Source organism: Ipomoea nil, unplaced genomic scaffold (assembly GCF_001879475.1).
Source record: "Ipomoea nil cultivar Tokyo-kokei standard unplaced genomic scaffold, Asagao_1.1 scaffold0188, whole genome shotgun sequence".
NCBI classification, from domain to species: domain Eukaryota; kingdom Viridiplantae; phylum Streptophyta; class Magnoliopsida; order Solanales; family Convolvulaceae; genus Ipomoea; species Ipomoea nil.
In genome coordinates this window covers 2,388,726-2,406,748 of record NW_017616616.1, presented here as the reverse complement: position 1 = coordinate 2,406,748, position 18,023 = coordinate 2,388,726, and the positions used below count along the sequence as shown (strand labels likewise).

Below are 18,023 nucleotides of genomic sequence, written 5' to 3'. Positions count from 1 at the left end.
TTTGGTTAAATAATCAATATTGTTTGATTAATTAGTTTTTTTTAACAATTTATTACTTCAAAAAACTAGAATTCAAAAAATTACTCATAGTGACTTTTTTCGATTAGTTTTTTGAGAAAGTCATTTTGCTTGTAATCAACTATCAACTATCAACTAACAATCAATTTATTAAATATATTTTTACAATCAGCTAATGCTATCAACTAGTTAAACTTACTAACCCAATCAACTATCAACTAGTTAAACTCTTTAACCCAATCAGCTAACATCGATTTACCAAACATTCGACGACTTATTGACACTATTGGTGCAGATCCAAAGAAATCTAGACGCATCAAAGGTAATAGTTGAAAAGTATTTTTGTAATGTTATTTTGAAATCTTACTTTTTATTTTATGAATTTGTGTAAGAGTATGGGAAAATCATATGACATTATACATAAGGAAGTTATGAGTGTACTTTATATTTGATAAAATTTTATTTATTTATTTATTTATATTACAAGCAAAGATGGCAAGATGGCGAGGCTCTCTGTAACCCTGACATGTCCCCGTCCTCACCACTCCGACCCCGTCCGTATCTTTACGGTTCCATTTTCATCTTCGACAGGGAATTGCCCCATCCCTATTCCCGTGGAGACCTAGGTGGAGATAGAGATTTATCGTCTTTGGTCAACTCCTAATCCAATTTGTAATAATAAAAACCTAAGTCCTAAATTCAAAAATTTTAAAAACTTAGGAGTGTGTGTGTGTGTGTGTGTATATATATATATATATATATATATATATATATATATATATATATATATATATATAAAATTTTTAAATTATAATAATTATTCGGAGACGGACATAACGGGGAGGGATATCCCCGTCTACAATGAGAAATTACACATTTCCCGTCCCCAACGGGGTATTACACACATTCCTCTTCCTTGTTCTCGTTTTTTTTTTTTTTTTTTTAAATTTTTTTTTCCATCCTCGACAGGACAAATTATCATCAGAAAATATATAGTACAATTTTATTAAGTATATATGATATGGTAATGTAAAAATTCATTGGAAAAAATTAATTTTTTTTTAAAAAGAAGAAATTATTGGAGTGAAGTCATAATTGGGCTGATGAAGCATCCCTAAGGCCTAAGGAACTCTTTATGGGCTATCTATATTGGGCCTAAGTGATTAGTAGGCCACAGTTTCATCAGTCCGATACCGTTGACTTGATCTAAACCTTATTGGCCCACTGCACATTCCGTTGACCGAACGAGGGGTTAGAATTTGGCAACTTTTTACCACAAAAAGAGCGTACAAACGTTGAAGCGCAACGTACATCCAACACTGCTTCAGTGAGATTCTTCAAGGGAACATAACATCTGTCACTCTTCTTCACTTTCTCCTCTGTCTCGGTTCAATGATGGCGAACTTTTCTCGCAAGATGAAGCTCTCCTCGGCCCTGCTGAGGCGGTGGAAGTTACAGCAAGGAGTGACCGATGCGAGTCGGAGCACTTACAGAAGTTTCACGACGGTGGAAGGCCACCGCCCCACCATCGTCCACAAACGCAGCCTCGACATTCTTCATGATCCGTGGTTCAATAAGGTAAATAAACCGTTATATCCGCAGTTTACCTGAATTTGGTTTTAAACATGCATAGATTCATCATCGATCTCTGCTTAATGGATCAATTAGTTAAGGTTTTGCTCATTGTTGATTTTATGTCCCTTTTGACGCGATGATTAGCGTAATTATACGGCACTCATTATTGATTTCGGAGTAATTTCTTAGTTAAGTAATAGATGTGTTTGTGATTTATGGATTATCAATAAGGTTGAAGTGCATTATGAAGATTGTATTTTAGAATATGCAAAGGTAACTAGATCCTGCTTTTTTAGGAGAGAGAAAATTCTAGTATGTTTATTGAATTACCTTTCTCATTTAATCGAATAATGCAAATAACAAAGTAAAAAGTATCAAAATTGTAATTCTATATATGACTATATACACATATATATAGTCATATAGAGTAATAATCAAATGAGACCACCTCTTCTCGTCCCGTGAGACCCTTTGTAATGCACACAAGCTACTGCACGAATACACGCATACTAGATTGTGTGCAATTCACCCAGCATGAATGCACATAATCTACCCTGTGTGCATTCGTGTAGTAGCTTGTGTGCACTTTCGAAGGGTGGCACATAATCTACCCTGTGTGCATTCGTGTAGTAGCTTGTGTGCACTTTCGAAGGGTCTCACGGGACTTACGGGAATAGGTGAATGCACTTGAACATTACTGCATTAGCCTCTATATATACATACATACATACAAAAGCTGCCTAGCTATGTTATGTTCTCTAGTATTTCTAAATTGAAGCTGAGAGCTGCCTATCATTTCAGCCCATTTCTAGGGGAAATGATGGGATATTCATATTCAGTTTCTGCAGTGGGATGTTCCACGAGTCTCCTCATGTCCACATAGTTCAAGCAGGCTTTTAACTGTTTTAAGTGATGCTGATATGTTGCAGAATGCAAGTACTGCAGTTTTATAACATATGACAGGGAACAATGTTTTAGACTTCTAGTTAATTGAGTAGTAATATGCATGCCAAGTGTTTATTCCTTAGACTGAATGTTTAACTCATTTAAAAGACATTCTTTGTTCCCCTAGAAGAATGAAATCATTGAACTGCTTTTTACAGTCCTATTCCTTCACTCAGTACAAGCCTTTATCTTAGTTGGTAGGTTTCTCCGCTGAATTAGTTAGCATAGAAAGCATTTATAGCGAGGGAGTGCCTTTAATTTATGTTCATCATGCAATAGAGAACTGACACCTCCATTACAGAATAATATTATTATTACTTTTTATAATTAAAAAAGAAAATTCTCGATGCATATAACCAATTGCAAGTTTTAATGAAATGTATAAATTATAGGGAACTGCCTTCTCAGAGACAGAACGAGACCGTCTTCATCTACGAGGGCTTCTGCCTCCAAATGTCATGTCTTTTGAACAGCAAACTGAACGTTTCAGTGAGTCTCCTTGTTCTCTGTGATTATATTAGAAATAAACTTTGATTTAATTAAAGAAACTTCACCCATAAGTGCAAATATTCATTGTTTGATTTTGGAGTGAAAAATGTGTTGCTACTTCTTTCCTTCCACAAAGACACAAAACTTATTAATGCTTTGCTAACAAAGATTCTCCCATTTATGGTGCTACTTGAGTGACTCAATTGCGCATACATGTGGAAATCCTTTGGCTTTAAAATTTATTAATTCTACGGAGTATATGAATATGGGTGAGGGTATAGCATCCACTTATCCAGATATCCAGATGTTAGTTCTTGGGTCATTCTGTCATGGAAACTTCTTCTATAACTTGTGGGTTTGTTTTAGAGCTATCCTACTGTGCTTAGTCTCCCATATAGGGCTAGTTTGGTCTTTTGCTTCAGTGGTTGAAATTTGAACGGCCAGATATTTATTGTTCGTATTTGCAAATTCAGGACTTTGAGTGTATCAAGTATTGTTTTGAGTTCAATCACTTCTATTGTCAAGTTTGTCATTTTCTCTCTGTGAACAACAGTGGCTGACCTGAAGAGACTTCAAGTCCAAGCCAGAGATGGTCCATCTGATCCAAATGCCTTGGCCAAGTGGCGCATACTCAACCGCTTACATGACAGGAATGAGACATTGTATTATAAGGTGAGTGAGTGAAGCCTTGTATAATGTATTTAAATCGTCTTCTTTTGTAGTTTTGTGGCTGCATTTAGATCATTAGATGACATCTACCTGGAACACTATCAACTCACTGTGAGATTGCTATTATGGCTGTATGCCTGCGTCCCTTCACCTATTGCTGGCTTGGTTACTTCCCTCCAAACATGGGATAGTGCACTGGGTTTATTCATAATTTGCCAGGAGAGGCTTGTAATGCATCCTTGCACATTTGAACATGTTATAATTCATGACTTGGTTATCCGTAAATTATCAGTATTATTATGTTCTATTCCATTTTTTTCAGACATCTTCTGAGTTTATTCTCATCATGTTTAAGACAATGTCTTGAAGTAGCTCAAGCATTTGCATGCATTGAATATTAAAATTATGCTGTATTTCTTTGCAACAAAATGGTTAACACTTGCATTACATTGAACATATGAGCCATCATGTCGTGATAGACTATCTTAATTATTCTATTTCAGTGTAAGTTGAAGTGATTATTTTTCTGATGACTGACAGGTTTTAATTGAAAACATTGAGGAATATGCACCTATTGTTTATACTCCTACAGTTGGTCTTGTTTGCCAAAAGTACAGTGGGTTGTTCCGACGTCCAAGGGGCATGTATTTCAGTGCTGCAGATCGTGGGGAAATGATGTCAATGGTTTATAATTGGCCAGCTGAGCAGGTTTCTATGTCGAAACCCCTTCTTAATTTATGGAAAATAACTAATTTGGAAATGCAGTAAACATTTTATTACTGCAGTGGTTTCAACTGGATTGCTTTCACTTCATTATTTTTAAGAATATGGAACTTCATGTTCTTCCTTAGATGTATAGGATTTTTGACACATTCAATTTGTATTGAATGTTAAAAGAAATGAAATCTGACTTGATTTGGCCTTATTGATTTGTTAGTGGATTCTTATATGGGACTGATCTCTTAATCTGAGAAAATGGCGGAAAGTTTGGCGTGGAATAGTTAACTACAACAATAGAGAGAATACAGAGAATTAGAGATCTTTTAACTATCACAAACTATTCAACTTAACACATTATTGCACTTCACTCATACAGGGATCCTTGGTACATGAAATCTAAGCCAATGAATTCTATTGACCTGAGTTTTGATTAAATTCTTATCATTTCTTATTGCAGATACTGATTGTTGATATTGAAGTTTTTGTGTAGGTTGATATGATTGTTGTAACTGATGGAAGTAGAATATTGGGGCTTGGAGATCTTGGAGTTCAGGGTATTGGTATTGCAATTGGAAAGCTGGATCTCTATGTGGCAGCAGCTGGGATTAACCCTCAGAGAGTATTTTTCTGCTATATTTCCTATTCTGACATGTATATTGCACGGTTTACATGAAACATGTTCAAAACGGGCATTGGGATCTAATGCTTTTGATTTTTTATTTTTTCCGTATGGATTAAGTTTTAGGACTGTTTCTCACACACACATCATTGAGTGAAATAAAAAGGAAACAGCAGAAGTGAGCACTTCTAAGCTATGATAAATACCCTGTAGTGGTTTAGTGGTTGCCTTTGTCATTATAGCTGAAAAATTCTTAATGTCAGAAAGATGCCATTCTCATTTGCTTGTTTTTGTTTGAAGAGTTGTCTTCAAAGTAAACTAATACCCTTTCTCTTGTATGCCAGAATATGTCATGCAGAATAATTCTGTCTCAATGTTTTTGAAAATAATACTAATGACACTTTTTTTACTAAATATAACTTTTATTAGGTCTTGCCTGTGATGATAGATGTTGGAACTGACAATGAGAATCTTCTGAAGGATCCCTTATGTAAGTATACATCATCTTGTCGTCCTTGAGGGTCCGTTTAGAAACTTGGAAAATGTTTTCCCGAAAATGATTTCGAGAAAATGACTCATTTTCCAAAAAAATATTTTAATTTTCTGGTGTTTGATTGAATGTCAGAAAACTATCTTTTTTCTGTTTAGCGGAAAGTTAAGAAATGACATTTTTTCTATTTGGTTCATTTTCCTGAAAATTAACATATTATTTGTTATAATAATAATAATAATAATAATAATAATAATAATAATAATAATAATAATAATAATAATATGTGGTGATGGTGATAGTGGTGATGGCGGTGGTGGTGTGGTAGGGTAGTGATGGTGGTGGTTGTGGTATTGGTGTTGGTGGTGGTTGTGATTGTGGTGGTGGTAGTAGTAATAATAGTAATCCGGAAACTAACTTAAAAAAGAAGAGAGGGAAGAGAGATGAAAAATAAAGTCCGGAAAATGTTTTTTTGACTAAAAAACTAGGAAGACATTTTCTGCCAAATTGAGCCTTTTTTCTGTTGACCAGAATGAATATTTTCCTTTGATTTCATTTTCCTTGTGTACCCAAACACTGGAAAATCTGGAAAATGACTTACGAAAGTCATTTTCCGAGTTTCCAAACGGACCCTAAGTTGATGGTACCACTTTAGATGTGGATATCTCCTCATTTCCTTTGCTCAAACATTAATAAATTTTTTTTCCTTTGCCTATAGATCTGGGATTGCAAGAGCACCGTCTAGATGGAGAGCAATATCTTGAAGTAATTGATGAGTTTATGGAGGCTGTATTTACTCGTTGGCCAAATGTTATTGTACAGGTACCTTCTCTTTCTCAATGCTTTTCTCTGTTTTCATAATCAGTATCTTCATAAGAGAATAATGTAATGCATTTTGGATATGTTCAGTTTGAAGATTTCCAAAGCAAGTGGGCCTTTAAGCTACTACAACGATATAGGAACAACTACAGAATGTTTAATGATGATGTGCAGGTAACCTTTTCTTTCTGATGACTTATCACACACCGGGTTATAGAACAATATGAAGAAAGGGGGAAAAAAAAAAGAAAAAGAAAAGAGAAGATGGCATTTCTTGGGATTTGGTTTATAGCTTTCCTTATTGTAACATTAATAAAAAATATGGATTGCAATAATGGATCTGTTTATATTATAGAACTTACCTATACAGACCAGATTCAATAAATTGCAAAATGGAATTCCTGAATAAGTTAATTTTATGGTTTTCACTACTAGACCCCTGCTTTTGTTACAGTTTTTCTTTGCTATTTAGGGAACAGCTGGAGTTGCACTTGCTGGGCTTTTAGGAGCTGTAAGAGCACAGGGTAGGGCCATGATTGATTTTCCAAAAATGAGGATTGTGGTTGCTGGTGCTGGAAGGTTAGCATTATTTTTTTTTTTTCCTTTGTTTTGTTTCTTTGAAGTCCATATGCAAGTTATAAATCCGTGATAAAAACTTCAGTGCATCTACATGCATATGCCAATCATTTTCATATTATGATCTATTGGAGAATGTTTTATTTTAGAATTGATCCTGATTGAGTTATTTCACTATTTTATGGTGGTTTTTGATGAAGTATTGTTTGGCGAGCCTGATCTCTGTATGAGCTGGGTGTACTTTAGATGGCACTGAAGATCGTCTAATTTGCAGAGCAAATCCATTAAGTCATGCATGAGAAACTTTGAGTAACTAACAACTGAATTGATTTCTGAATTATCTAAGGATATCTTGCCAGGCAATTCTATTCATCAGTTTGATTTTCTTCTTTTATCCTCTCAAAACCTATCATTTTCTTGTTATTTTAGGTTGGTTAACTATTATTTTCAAAAAAAAAAAAAAAAAGTTGGTTAACTATTTATTTTCCTAGAATGTTTTGAGAATCATCTCTTTTCCTCTACTTTCTGCTTTACTTGGAGGCTATTCTGTAATAAAATCTTAGTCTTGTGTTTTTATAAGCTGGCATTAAAAGGTGCTGCATGCCTGCATTCAAGTAGAATGTATTAAGACTGCTAAGACTTTTTGGATAGTACAGTGCAGGAATAGGTGTTCTTAATGCTGCTAGGAAAACTATGGCAAGAATGTTAGGAAATAATGAAGTTGCATTTGAAAGTGCAAGGAGCCAGTTTTGGGTAGTTGATGCCAATGTAAGTCTCTCTTACTCAAGTTCCCCCCCCACCCCCCCCCCCCACCCCCCCCCTGGGTTGGGAGCGTGGGCTGGGATGCTAAGATTTTTTGATAGTACAGTGCAGGAATTGGTTTGTTTTCTGCACAGTTTTAATCAAAATAATTGTTGTTGTTTGCCTGTGAATATAGGGATTGATAACTGAGGCACGGGAAAATGTTGATGAAGATGCTCGGCCATTTGCAAGGAATATGAAAGAAATTCAACGTCAAGGATTGAGGGAAGGTGCAAGTCTTGCGGAAGTGGTAATTACTATTTCAACTATTCATAAAAGCAGAAAGTAGACATCCATTAATCTTCAACATTTGCGTAGAATATTCCTCAAATATTGAGGTCTGGATATTACACATGTTTTCTTTAGCAACTTGTTAGACCTAAAGGTTAAAGCCCATTGGCCTGTTTCATTATGGTATAATTGTCAGTTTGCTTGTTATTGTTCATACAACTTTTGCATTGTATGCTTTGAAGACATAATTCATGACCAGGTTTTGATCTAGAAAATTGCATTAATTGATGACTGCTGTTGGTAGTTGTGATTGAACTTTTGAGCAAAATTTAGGACTACCAAACATGGTGCTAGATCTGATGTTGGTTCTCACATATTTCATCATATTCTTATACTAATTCTGTGTGTTTATTTTGCTGTGCTTGAATGACAATGTATTCTGTTTTGGATCAGGTTCGCCAAGTGAAGCCTGATGTACTCCTTGGTTTATCTGCTGTTGGAGGCTTGTTCTCACATGAGGTACACATGCAGTATATAGAGAAATGTTATGATATGTCTTTTTAGAATTGGACAAATATAAAATATTTGTTAATTTTTATATCATTACTATATGCTTGTTTAGTCCATGACTTACTAGAGCTTATCTATTTGGAAAAACATAAGTTGAGCCAAACACAAAAATGTCTTAAAAACCTCTCTTTCAATAAGCTCCACCTTGGCCAAACTAGTGTTATGTCTTATATTGAGTTACAATTTTGTTTTTAGATATGTTATTTTCTTGTCAATTTCCTTTCCTTTCTGATTCATGTGTTTGATTCCAATGGTGTCATGATTCTGAGTAATCTTTTCATTGCCCCTCATGATCAATCGCTACCAAAAGTTGTGTATCATGTACCATCTACTGTTTTGCTACCCTCAAGGGGAGCCTTGAGAAATATTTTTTAGCTAGGAATCCTGAGTCCTAGAGAAAAAAAAAAAAAAAAAAAAAAAAATCTCTAAATAGGACAACTTTCTGACCACCTATCAACTTTCACACCTAACTCTGAGGCTCCAAATGGAAATGCCATCCTAGGAACAAGTCCATCATCATAAATGAAGCTGTTTCTAGTTTAGGTTTAATTACTCTGTTTGTCAGTTTGGTCACCCACTCAACCTCACCAAGCCGGAAACTTCTTGTCATGCCTCTTTATCAATTCAAGGCTGTTTAGTTGCATTGTCCCTTTTCTTGTGTTTTATTTCCTTTATCCTTGCCTCTTACTCATATAACGATTTACCAGCATGGCTCCTTTATATTATACCCTATCTTTTGATTGTAATTTGTACTACCAATATTAAAATGATTTACCATTTTTAGGTACTGGAGGCACTTAAGGAGTCTACTTCTACTAGACCAGCAATCTTTCCAATGTCAAACCCTACCAAAAATGGTATATCAAATAAAATAAAAACTCTACAAAGTTGATTTTAGCCTGTTAGCCTTGTGTTATGATTACTAATTTTTTTTGATTAGCTGAATGCACACCTGAGGAGGCATTTTCCCTTGTTGGTGACAACATTATATTTGCAAGTGGAAGCCCATTTAACGATGTGGATCTTGGTACGCTAGTTAGCTAATAAGTTTGAATGCATTGCTTAAGTTTTTCCCAAGAATCCTGTGTCACTACAGAAATATGATGAAATATAAGGATCTAGAACAAGTATTCATAGAAGAGAAAACAAAAATTTCTTCATGATATTAGCCTTCTATATAGATATTAACTGCCTGTGAATGTTTCAGGGAATGGACATATTGGCCACTGTAACCAGGCAAATAACATGTTCCTCTTCCCTGGGTGAGCTACCAATCCTCTTGTAGGACTCACATTGTAGAATAGTGCCCTAATCTATCAATCTTATTTAACAATGTTGGCATGTGTTTTAGGATTGGACTTGGGACTCTTCTATCTGGATCTAGGATCGTCTCAGATGGCATGCTGCAGGCAGCAGCTGAACGGTACTTTACTCCCTTCATCTTATTTTAAAAGATTTGTATTTACACTGATTTATGATTATGATTGCATGTGGAATTTCTTAAAATCTTGAACCAAAGTGAACCCTTCATTAATTTCATGAGACTCGGTACTCCAAAGCAGGCTCCACTGCAGTGGTAGTGAAGCCTTTTTCCCCAGTAAAATTGTGTTAAACTTCCACCCCCACCCACCCTTCCTGCAATCCCCATTGCTTACCATTAAAAAAGGATATTTATCCTATTTCTGAATTAAATTGAAGAACTGTTTGAATGAACTGAGTAAACAAAGACATAAAAAGAGAAGTGTTTGGAAGGTTTGTTTTTTAAAATAAATTCAGTTGTTGTATTTATAGAGCCATTTGATACTCTTTAAAAAAGATGACATCTACAAATATAATTTGGTTGTCATGGTTCAAGTTCCATAACCATCACCTTGAATTACAGCCTAGCTGCATATATGACCGAGGAGGAGGTGCATAAAGGCATTATATACCCTTCAATATCAAGGTATAATTTCGGCAATTGTTTGGCAGTTTAAAGTGTATAACTACAATATGATTACTACAGAACACTATTATGTTATTCAAAGTCATATTTTTGCTTATGCATGTTCTGAATCTAATTTACTGTCATTTGTCTTTTGCAGAATACGTGATATTACTAAGGAGGTAGCTGCAGCTGTGATTAAGGAAGCATCAATTGAAGGCGTTGCTGAAGGTTACCGGGGAATGGATAGCCGAGACTTAAAACAACTTGACCAGGTATGTGCAGGTTTCTTCTGTTTACATTTCTTTCCATTCACCAGCTTGTTTCAAATGGTGTTCACTTGTGTTACTTCTTGAGTTGCACTTTTACTAAGGAGAACACGTGAAGTCGTGAATGTAACTTTAGACTTCGATATAAAGACACTGGTGCAACTGTGTTGTCACTGCAGGAACAAATTCTGGAATTTGTGAAGCACAATATGTGGTCCCCAGACTACCCAAAACTGATTTACAAGAAAGATTGATCATCATTTGTCAAAATACAGCTTCACTGGTCACGTCAAAGGTCATGTAAAGTTTGTGATGGGTTCAGGTGCGTTCTTGTTAACGACTAGAATAATGTTGGTTGGTAGATTGATATCCAGTTATAGAATGTCATGCTAGCATATCCAGTTATAGAATGTCATGCTAGCATATCACTGTCGCGTATTGCTATGATTGAGTCTAAATTATCAGACTCTGTTTCCTCTCCTGTAATTTTATGCATTCAGTAATAAACTGCAATATAGAAACTATGTTGAGTGTTAACATTTATTTTTGTATACATTTGAAAGTGAACTTGACTTCTGTAACCCAATACTACTGCACTACAAAATCTTGTTATAGAGTATGTTGATAAAATGCTGAAAATGATGTTATACTATAATTAAATACTGTTGTGCCCAAGTTTATACATACACATTGGGCACTTAAATTAGACAAATATTAATCAAATATTGCCACATAGAGAGGTGAAAGCAGGAGGGGAATGTAACATTATTCTTTCAAGTAAATGGTCACATGTTCAAGAAGTATATCATTCCTACTTTCATTTTTAATATTTATTACCATGTTTATCTTATCTGTAAAAATAGAGGTGTTATCTATAATACTTTGCCCCATTTTGTCTGTCTTGTTTTAATAGCAGTATTAGTGCTATTATCTAATCTTTACATATATAATATGTTATTACTGCTATTATGTTTACTATTAATTGGTTAAACTAATATTTTTTTCATTGTTTATTTGCACATGACTATTATGTGTAAATTTTAAACTAACAACGACAAGGAAACAAAATACTGAAATAGCCACCTTAATGCATGATTAATAGTGACTTATTTTTGCAATTGAGAGACTAATTTCTCATGTAATAAAGGACTAAAAAATGCAAGTAACCCAAATTTGAATATTAGTGGTTGGTCATGGTCAAATGGTCATAATTCAACACCTACGTCATTTTCAAACATTTGCCGTTGGGCTGATCAGTGGGCCAGCATTAGCTTTCCAACGGCAACCGACTAACAGCCCAACCACAATTTTGAAATTTAAAATTCTAAGAACGTTGCAGTTAATTACTATTGGCGTATTGCTAGAGGTTGGTTGTTTTTCTTCTTTCTCTTCTTCTTATTGACCTTTCGATATTTAGTAATATTTTAATACATAAACATTATGTGTTAGTATTAAATTAATTAATGCAAACAAAATGAATCCATCTTGTTAAACCATTCTACCCATGAACATTAGTGATGGGTAAAAATAAGGAGGAACTAGTCTCACAGTCTCCCAACTTTATAAGATATTCATGAGTTTATTAGAGTTGAGAAAAATGAGTATATTTTTCATTTTGTAATTGGACTACGTCTCACAACTTCGCCTTTGACCCTAGCTTGCACTCCAATCCTCATTGGCAACTAGTCTGCATGCAACTTCAACTTCAACCTCAACCATGATCTTTAGGCTACAGTTTCAGCTACAACCTCGGCATTGATGATCCGAGAATTGTATACAAATCCCTAAGAGAGGGAACGAAAATATATTGAATTTAGTATACGCACAACATAATATTTTTCAATTTTTATACATCCGAAGTATTTTACTCTTCAACCGAAATCACCCAAACTTCTTTCTTGGGTTTATATATGTTGATCCAACCTTGGGTATACATGCATAAAACCAACAAGTAGATAAGGATATGACATAAAAACAGTTTGGATAACAATACCACACATCAACAAATGAACGTTAGTGATTTTAAAAAGAGAAGGTAAAACATCGTGTTAAAAAATCATTTTCCTTAGCTTATTCATGTATGAAACCAAGACAATTATTTTTATTAATTAAAATGGTATTAAATATTAATGCCATATAATTAAAAAAAAATAAATTAATAAAGACAATGCAAGTAAATAAATTATACTTTCTATAGGACAACCCTAGTTAAATTAGTTTGATAATCATAATGTTCCAAATGTGTCTAATATGTATAAACTCACATCTTTATTACATTTTGTATACTATTTATACATAACGAACACAACCATGAATTGGATCATATTAAAGTTTTTTCACAAATTTTGAGGTGCCAAAGTAAGAAAGAGAAAGAGGAGAAAAGAACCAAAAAAAAAAAAAAAAGAAAAAAAAAAAGGAGAACAAAAATTAAAGTTTTATATGGGTGCGCAAGTGTGTCTAACGCGCATTTGAGGCAATGAACATACTTTTTTTCCTGGACAATGGGTATCACAAAAAACTCTTATTTAATAAAATTCTTTTTCTTCTATTTTCTACCTATGCTAAAAAGCTGAAAAATCAGGAAAGAAAAAAAAAAACTTCTGATGTGATTATTCTTCGATTGTTGACAATAATTAAATTTATAATTTCTTGATACAAGAATAAAGTATGCTGTATATTTCACTCGATTATTCATTTATGGTATATACTGTATACTGTATAGTTTATTTTGGGCGGCTAGGACAACAATAACCGGTCCAAAGTATAATAATCTTCGAGAATCAAATTCAAAGAACGGTCCAACATTAAACATTTTATCTCTCTCTCTCTCACACACACACACCTAAACAACGCTGTTTCTCTTCTGCTTCGTGTTCTAAGCCCATAGCCTCTCCATCTTTGTCTTTCTTCTCATCTTTCATTGCTTAACTCGCAAGCTTTTTCCAGCCTGATATTGTTGGAGCTGAATAATCAAACCTGATAGAGTTTCATTTTGCGTTATACCGAGAGAGGATGACGACGACTATGGAGAGTTTGATAGGACTAGTCAACCGAATTCAGAGAGCCTGTACTGCTCTCGGCGACCACGGCGGCGGCGACAACGCTTTCTCTTCTCTTTGGGATGCTCTGCCCTCCGTCGCCGTCGTTGGCGGTCAGGTCACTCCAATTCCTTCCTCTTCTTTAACGTCAACTGCTAGCTTTTCCTTTTTCTTTGGGTTGCTACAGTAACTATACTTTTGGTTAATCAAGAAAGGAAAAAACTTTACTGGGCAGAACAGGAATGTGAAAAAGACACTTTTTTTGTTGGTCGATTGCGTTTTCACATGGAAAAGCAGTAGTCTTGATGATATTACAAATTTCCCTGTATTTGATGATTGTTTTTCTTGATGAAATTCAGAGTTCTGGAAAATCTTCTGTGTTGGAAAGCATAGTTGGGAGAGATTTTCTTCCTCGAGGATCTGGTGAGGCTCCCGATCAAGTCCTATATATGTATATTCATGGAAGGTGCCTATAAGTTATGTTGATTTTTAAAAAATGGTTTGCAGGGATTGTTACAAGACGGCCATTGGTGTTGCAGCTGCAGAAGATTGATGAAGGGCAGGAGGAATATGCAGAATTCGGTCATTTGCCACGAAGGCGTTTCACTGATTTCTGTATGTGATATATTTTAGTTTATAGTTTCCTTGTTTGGGTTCTGTTCTTTGTGCAAGTGTTTGTAGTTTCCAAGACTCTAAGAGCAAAAATATTGATGTTTTCTTGTTTGCTATTTGGCTCTTAGAACATGCAAATTTTGACAGACTTATTTTACTTTCAGCTCTGGTTCGCAAGGAAATTCAGGATGAAACTGACAGAATCACGGGAAAAACCAAACAAATATCTCCAGTTCCTATTCACCTCAGCATCTATTCCCCCAATGGTAAAATTCTCTTACTACTTTGTTTTTTGGGATGGAATGGTTTGCCTTGATCATTTGCTGACACTCGTTTTGTGGATGCTTTATCTGGCAGTCGTCAACCTCACGCTAATTGATTTGCCCGGTTTGACAAAAGTTGCTGTTGGTACATTCTTCGTCTTTTCTGAATCTTGATTCTCGCTGCTGTTATGATTCTTTTCTAAAACACACCCGTTTTGCGTTTGCAGAGGGGCAACCTGAAAGTGTAGTCAAAGACATTGAAGACATGGTCCGATCCTATGTGGAGAAAGTAAGTAATGTTACGTTACCTTCTTTGTACTGCATTGAATAGTAATTGATTGAACTGAACTTTTAAGGTTTAGTTTATGGTTTTCGGTTTTGTGTTTGTTCCGTTTCTGGATTGGTATTTCTTGTATTCTAATTTATTTTGTGTTTGAAATCCTTGTTTGTAGCCCAACTGCATCATACTTGCGATATCTCCAGCCAATCAGGATATTGCCACATCAGATGCAATTAAACTTTCAAGGGAAGTAGATCCCGCAGGTATATGTGTGTGAGTGTGTGTGTGTTTGTCCGTCTTTGTATACATTATACTTCATAGTTCGTACCTTTTTGTCCCTGTCGTATAGCTTAGTTTTTCTAAATAATCTTCGGTGAATCTTGCAGGCGAGCGTACATTTGGGGTCCTTACGAAGCTAGATTTGATGGATAAAGGAACTAATGCATTGGATGTAAGTTAGTTCGTTCTCTATTGGATCTTTAATTTTGCAAATACTACTATTTCCTCTCCAACGCCCCTCCTACCTCTCGTGACCGGGTTGGCTCTTTTCATTTCCAAGGTTCTTGAAGGAAGATCGTACCGGTTGCAACAACCTTGGGTGGGTATTGTTAACCGTTCACAAGCTGACATCAACAAAAATGTCGACATGCTTGCTGCACGAAGAAGGGAGCGTGAGTATTTCGCTACAAGCCCCGACTACAGTCACCTTGCCAGTAAAATGGGTTCGGAGTATCTGGCAAAGCTTCTCTCAATGGTATTATATGTTTTTTCTTGCATTTCTTTGACCCGTCTTATATGACCAATGTTGCAGAAGGTGCTAGTTGCTACTCGAGCGCCCGGGGGGCGCTAGTGCCTAGAGTACCTAGGCAGCCGAGTAATCCGAGCCACTTTTTCCACTTAGGGCTGGGAGTTGTTAGATTGTTATAATTTCCAAAACTAGTGAAATGCATATGTTAGATGGTTAGTTGAATACATGACTAGAGTAATATAGAAGAGGAGTAGCGGAGCCGGCAAAAAAACCACTCGGCCGGGTTTGGCGCCCAAATCGGCGCCTAGCCGGCCAGTCAGTTAGTCGGCCGGCTAACTAAAAGTCGCCTAGGGTTGAAATCGCCTCGGCCTAGGGGCGCCCAGCGCCTGGTTAGCTCCTAGGCAGCCGCCTAGGCCGATTTTTACAACACTGTATATGACACAATGTAGAGTGTAGAATGGAGAGTTTATTGTAAATGTCTTTGATTTCAGCACTTGGAGTCTGTAATTAGGGGAAGAATACCGAGTATCACCTCTTTAATCACTAAAAGCATCGAGGAACTTGAATCGGAGATGGACCATCTTGGAAGGCCTATTGCAGTTGATGGAGCGGTGAGCTTCTATTCTCTCTGTTGGGATTATCGTATAATAATAATAACCTATCTTAGTATCTTGTCGCTGACCGAAATTTCTATTCAGGCTCAACTGTACACTATCTTGGAACTTTGCCGTGCCTTTGACAAAATATTTAAGGAACATCTCGATGGAGGGTATGCAATTCAAACTTTCTTTTCCTTCCCCGCTATCTGAACTAGGCTTCACAACGCTGATTTTGTTATTAGCTGACGTTTTTATTTGTTATGGTACATCAGCCGAGCAGGTGGAGATAGAATCTACGGGGTGTTTGATAATCAACTTCCGGCTGCTTTTAGGAAACTTCCATTTGATCGCCACCTATCTATACAGAATGTGAGGAAAGTCGTTTCACAGGCAGATGGTTACCAACCACACTTGATTGCCCCCGAGCAAGGCTATAGGCGTCTTATTGAGGGAGCGTTAAATTATTTCAGAGGTCCGGCTGAAGCCTCTGTGGATGCCGTAAGTATTGAATTGTAGTTTACTAAAGTCCATTTACGATTTTACGTACCTCTGTCTAAACCCGACTGTGAAAAATATTAGGTTCACTTCGTCCTTAAGGAACTCGTTAGGAAGTCTATTGGAGAATGCCAGGTAAATTTCTATTGATCATCCGGGACAAATTGTTTACCATCTCGTTTTCTATCCTCGTTAATTCGCTGATGGAACAGGAGTTGAAGCGGTTCCCGAGTCTACAAGCAGCAATAGCTGCAGCGACAAATGAAGCTTTAGAGAAGTATCGTGAGGAAAGTCGGAAGACGGTTGTTAGGCTCGTGGAAATGGAAGCTTCATATCTAACGGTTGATTTCTTCCGGAGACTTCCCCAGGAAATGGAGAAACCGGGAAACCCAGCTGCACCTGCAGCAGCAGACCGAAGAGGGGGAAACCCGGCTCCTCCTCCTCCTCCCGTAGCAATAGACCGGTATTCCGAGGCTCACTTCAGGCGGATAGGCTCAAACGTATCGTCTTACGTGAATATGGTATCCGACACACTTAGGAACACCATTCCTAAAGCCGTGGTTTACTGCCAAGTTAAGGAGGCCAAACAGTCGTTACTCAATCACTTCTACATACAGATCGGGAAGAAAGAGGTATGTATTCTACGCCCTCGATTTTTATGATTAACATGACACGTGCAGTAGATTCACATTTTCGGGAAATTTTCATAGGCCGATGCACTCGGGGAACTGTTAGACGAAGATCCAGCATTGATGGAGAAAAGACTGCAATGTGCCAAGAGGCTCGAGCTGTACAAGAAAGCAAGGGGCGAGGTTGAGTCTGTATCGTGGGCTCGATGAGATGGTTGGGTTCATCGGAGATGTTAGCGGGACATTTCATTCTTGTTGTATACTATACTATAATTCATTATTACATTATTTGGATTTGGATTGGCATGTCACTCTGTTAGTTGCTACAAACAGGTCTTGGCAATTCTACTTCTGCATTTTTTGTAGTATAACTTTGGTCAGGTGTCTATGGGAGGTTTTGTGTATATTTTGGCATTACATATTTATTAGGATGAACAAATTTTTGAGCAATTAATACTTTGATATGTAGAGTTGTGGACTCTCATATAGTAAACTCTGGTTATATCAGCAAGGTTGCAAAAATCTAGGCGTTCCTAGGGCGTCTGGGGGCGCCTAGGCGCCTGTTTTTTTTAAAAAAAATTTAAAATATTATTTTTTGGGTGCCTAGGCTGCCTAGTCTACGGAGATCTGGTTGGTGTCTAGGC

At 36.3% G+C, this 18,023-nt stretch overlaps 2 protein-coding genes across 2 annotated transcripts; both read left to right on the top strand.

Annotated features, from left to right (window-relative positions):
- The first annotated feature begins 1,350 nt into the window (after window positions 1–1,350).
- Window positions 1,351–11,370, top strand: LOC109182296 (NAD-dependent malic enzyme 62 kDa isoform, mitochondrial). The gene is made up of 19 exons (XM_019332434.1): window positions 1,351–1,596; window positions 2,931–3,027; window positions 3,581–3,699; window positions 4,237–4,404; window positions 4,907–5,035; window positions 5,465–5,525; window positions 6,244–6,347; window positions 6,435–6,518; window positions 6,817–6,923; window positions 7,577–7,688; window positions 7,858–7,971; window positions 8,406–8,471; window positions 9,307–9,379; window positions 9,463–9,549; window positions 9,730–9,784; window positions 9,874–9,945; window positions 10,405–10,467; window positions 10,607–10,721; window positions 10,895–11,370. Exons 1-19 carry the CDS (start codon window positions 1,411–1,413, stop codon window positions 10,967–10,969), a joined length of 1,887 nt encoding a protein of 628 aa, XP_019187979.1. The 5' UTR covers window positions 1,351–1,410; the 3' UTR covers window positions 10,970–11,370.
- Window positions 11,371–13,503: 2,133 nt separating this feature from the next.
- On the top strand, window positions 13,504–17,859 carry LOC109182279 (dynamin-related protein 1E). Its single transcript, XM_019332409.1, has 15 exons — window positions 13,504–13,871; window positions 14,113–14,176; window positions 14,261–14,368; window positions 14,530–14,631; window positions 14,723–14,773; window positions 14,856–14,917; window positions 15,081–15,171; window positions 15,295–15,359; window positions 15,468–15,662; window positions 16,148–16,267; window positions 16,355–16,425; window positions 16,528–16,753; window positions 16,835–16,885; window positions 16,963–17,382; window positions 17,461–17,859. Exons 1-15 carry the CDS (start codon window positions 13,728–13,730, stop codon window positions 17,587–17,589), a joined length of 1,899 nt encoding a protein of 632 aa, XP_019187954.1. The 5' UTR covers window positions 13,504–13,727; the 3' UTR covers window positions 17,590–17,859.
- Window positions 17,860–18,023: the final 164 nt, after the last annotated feature.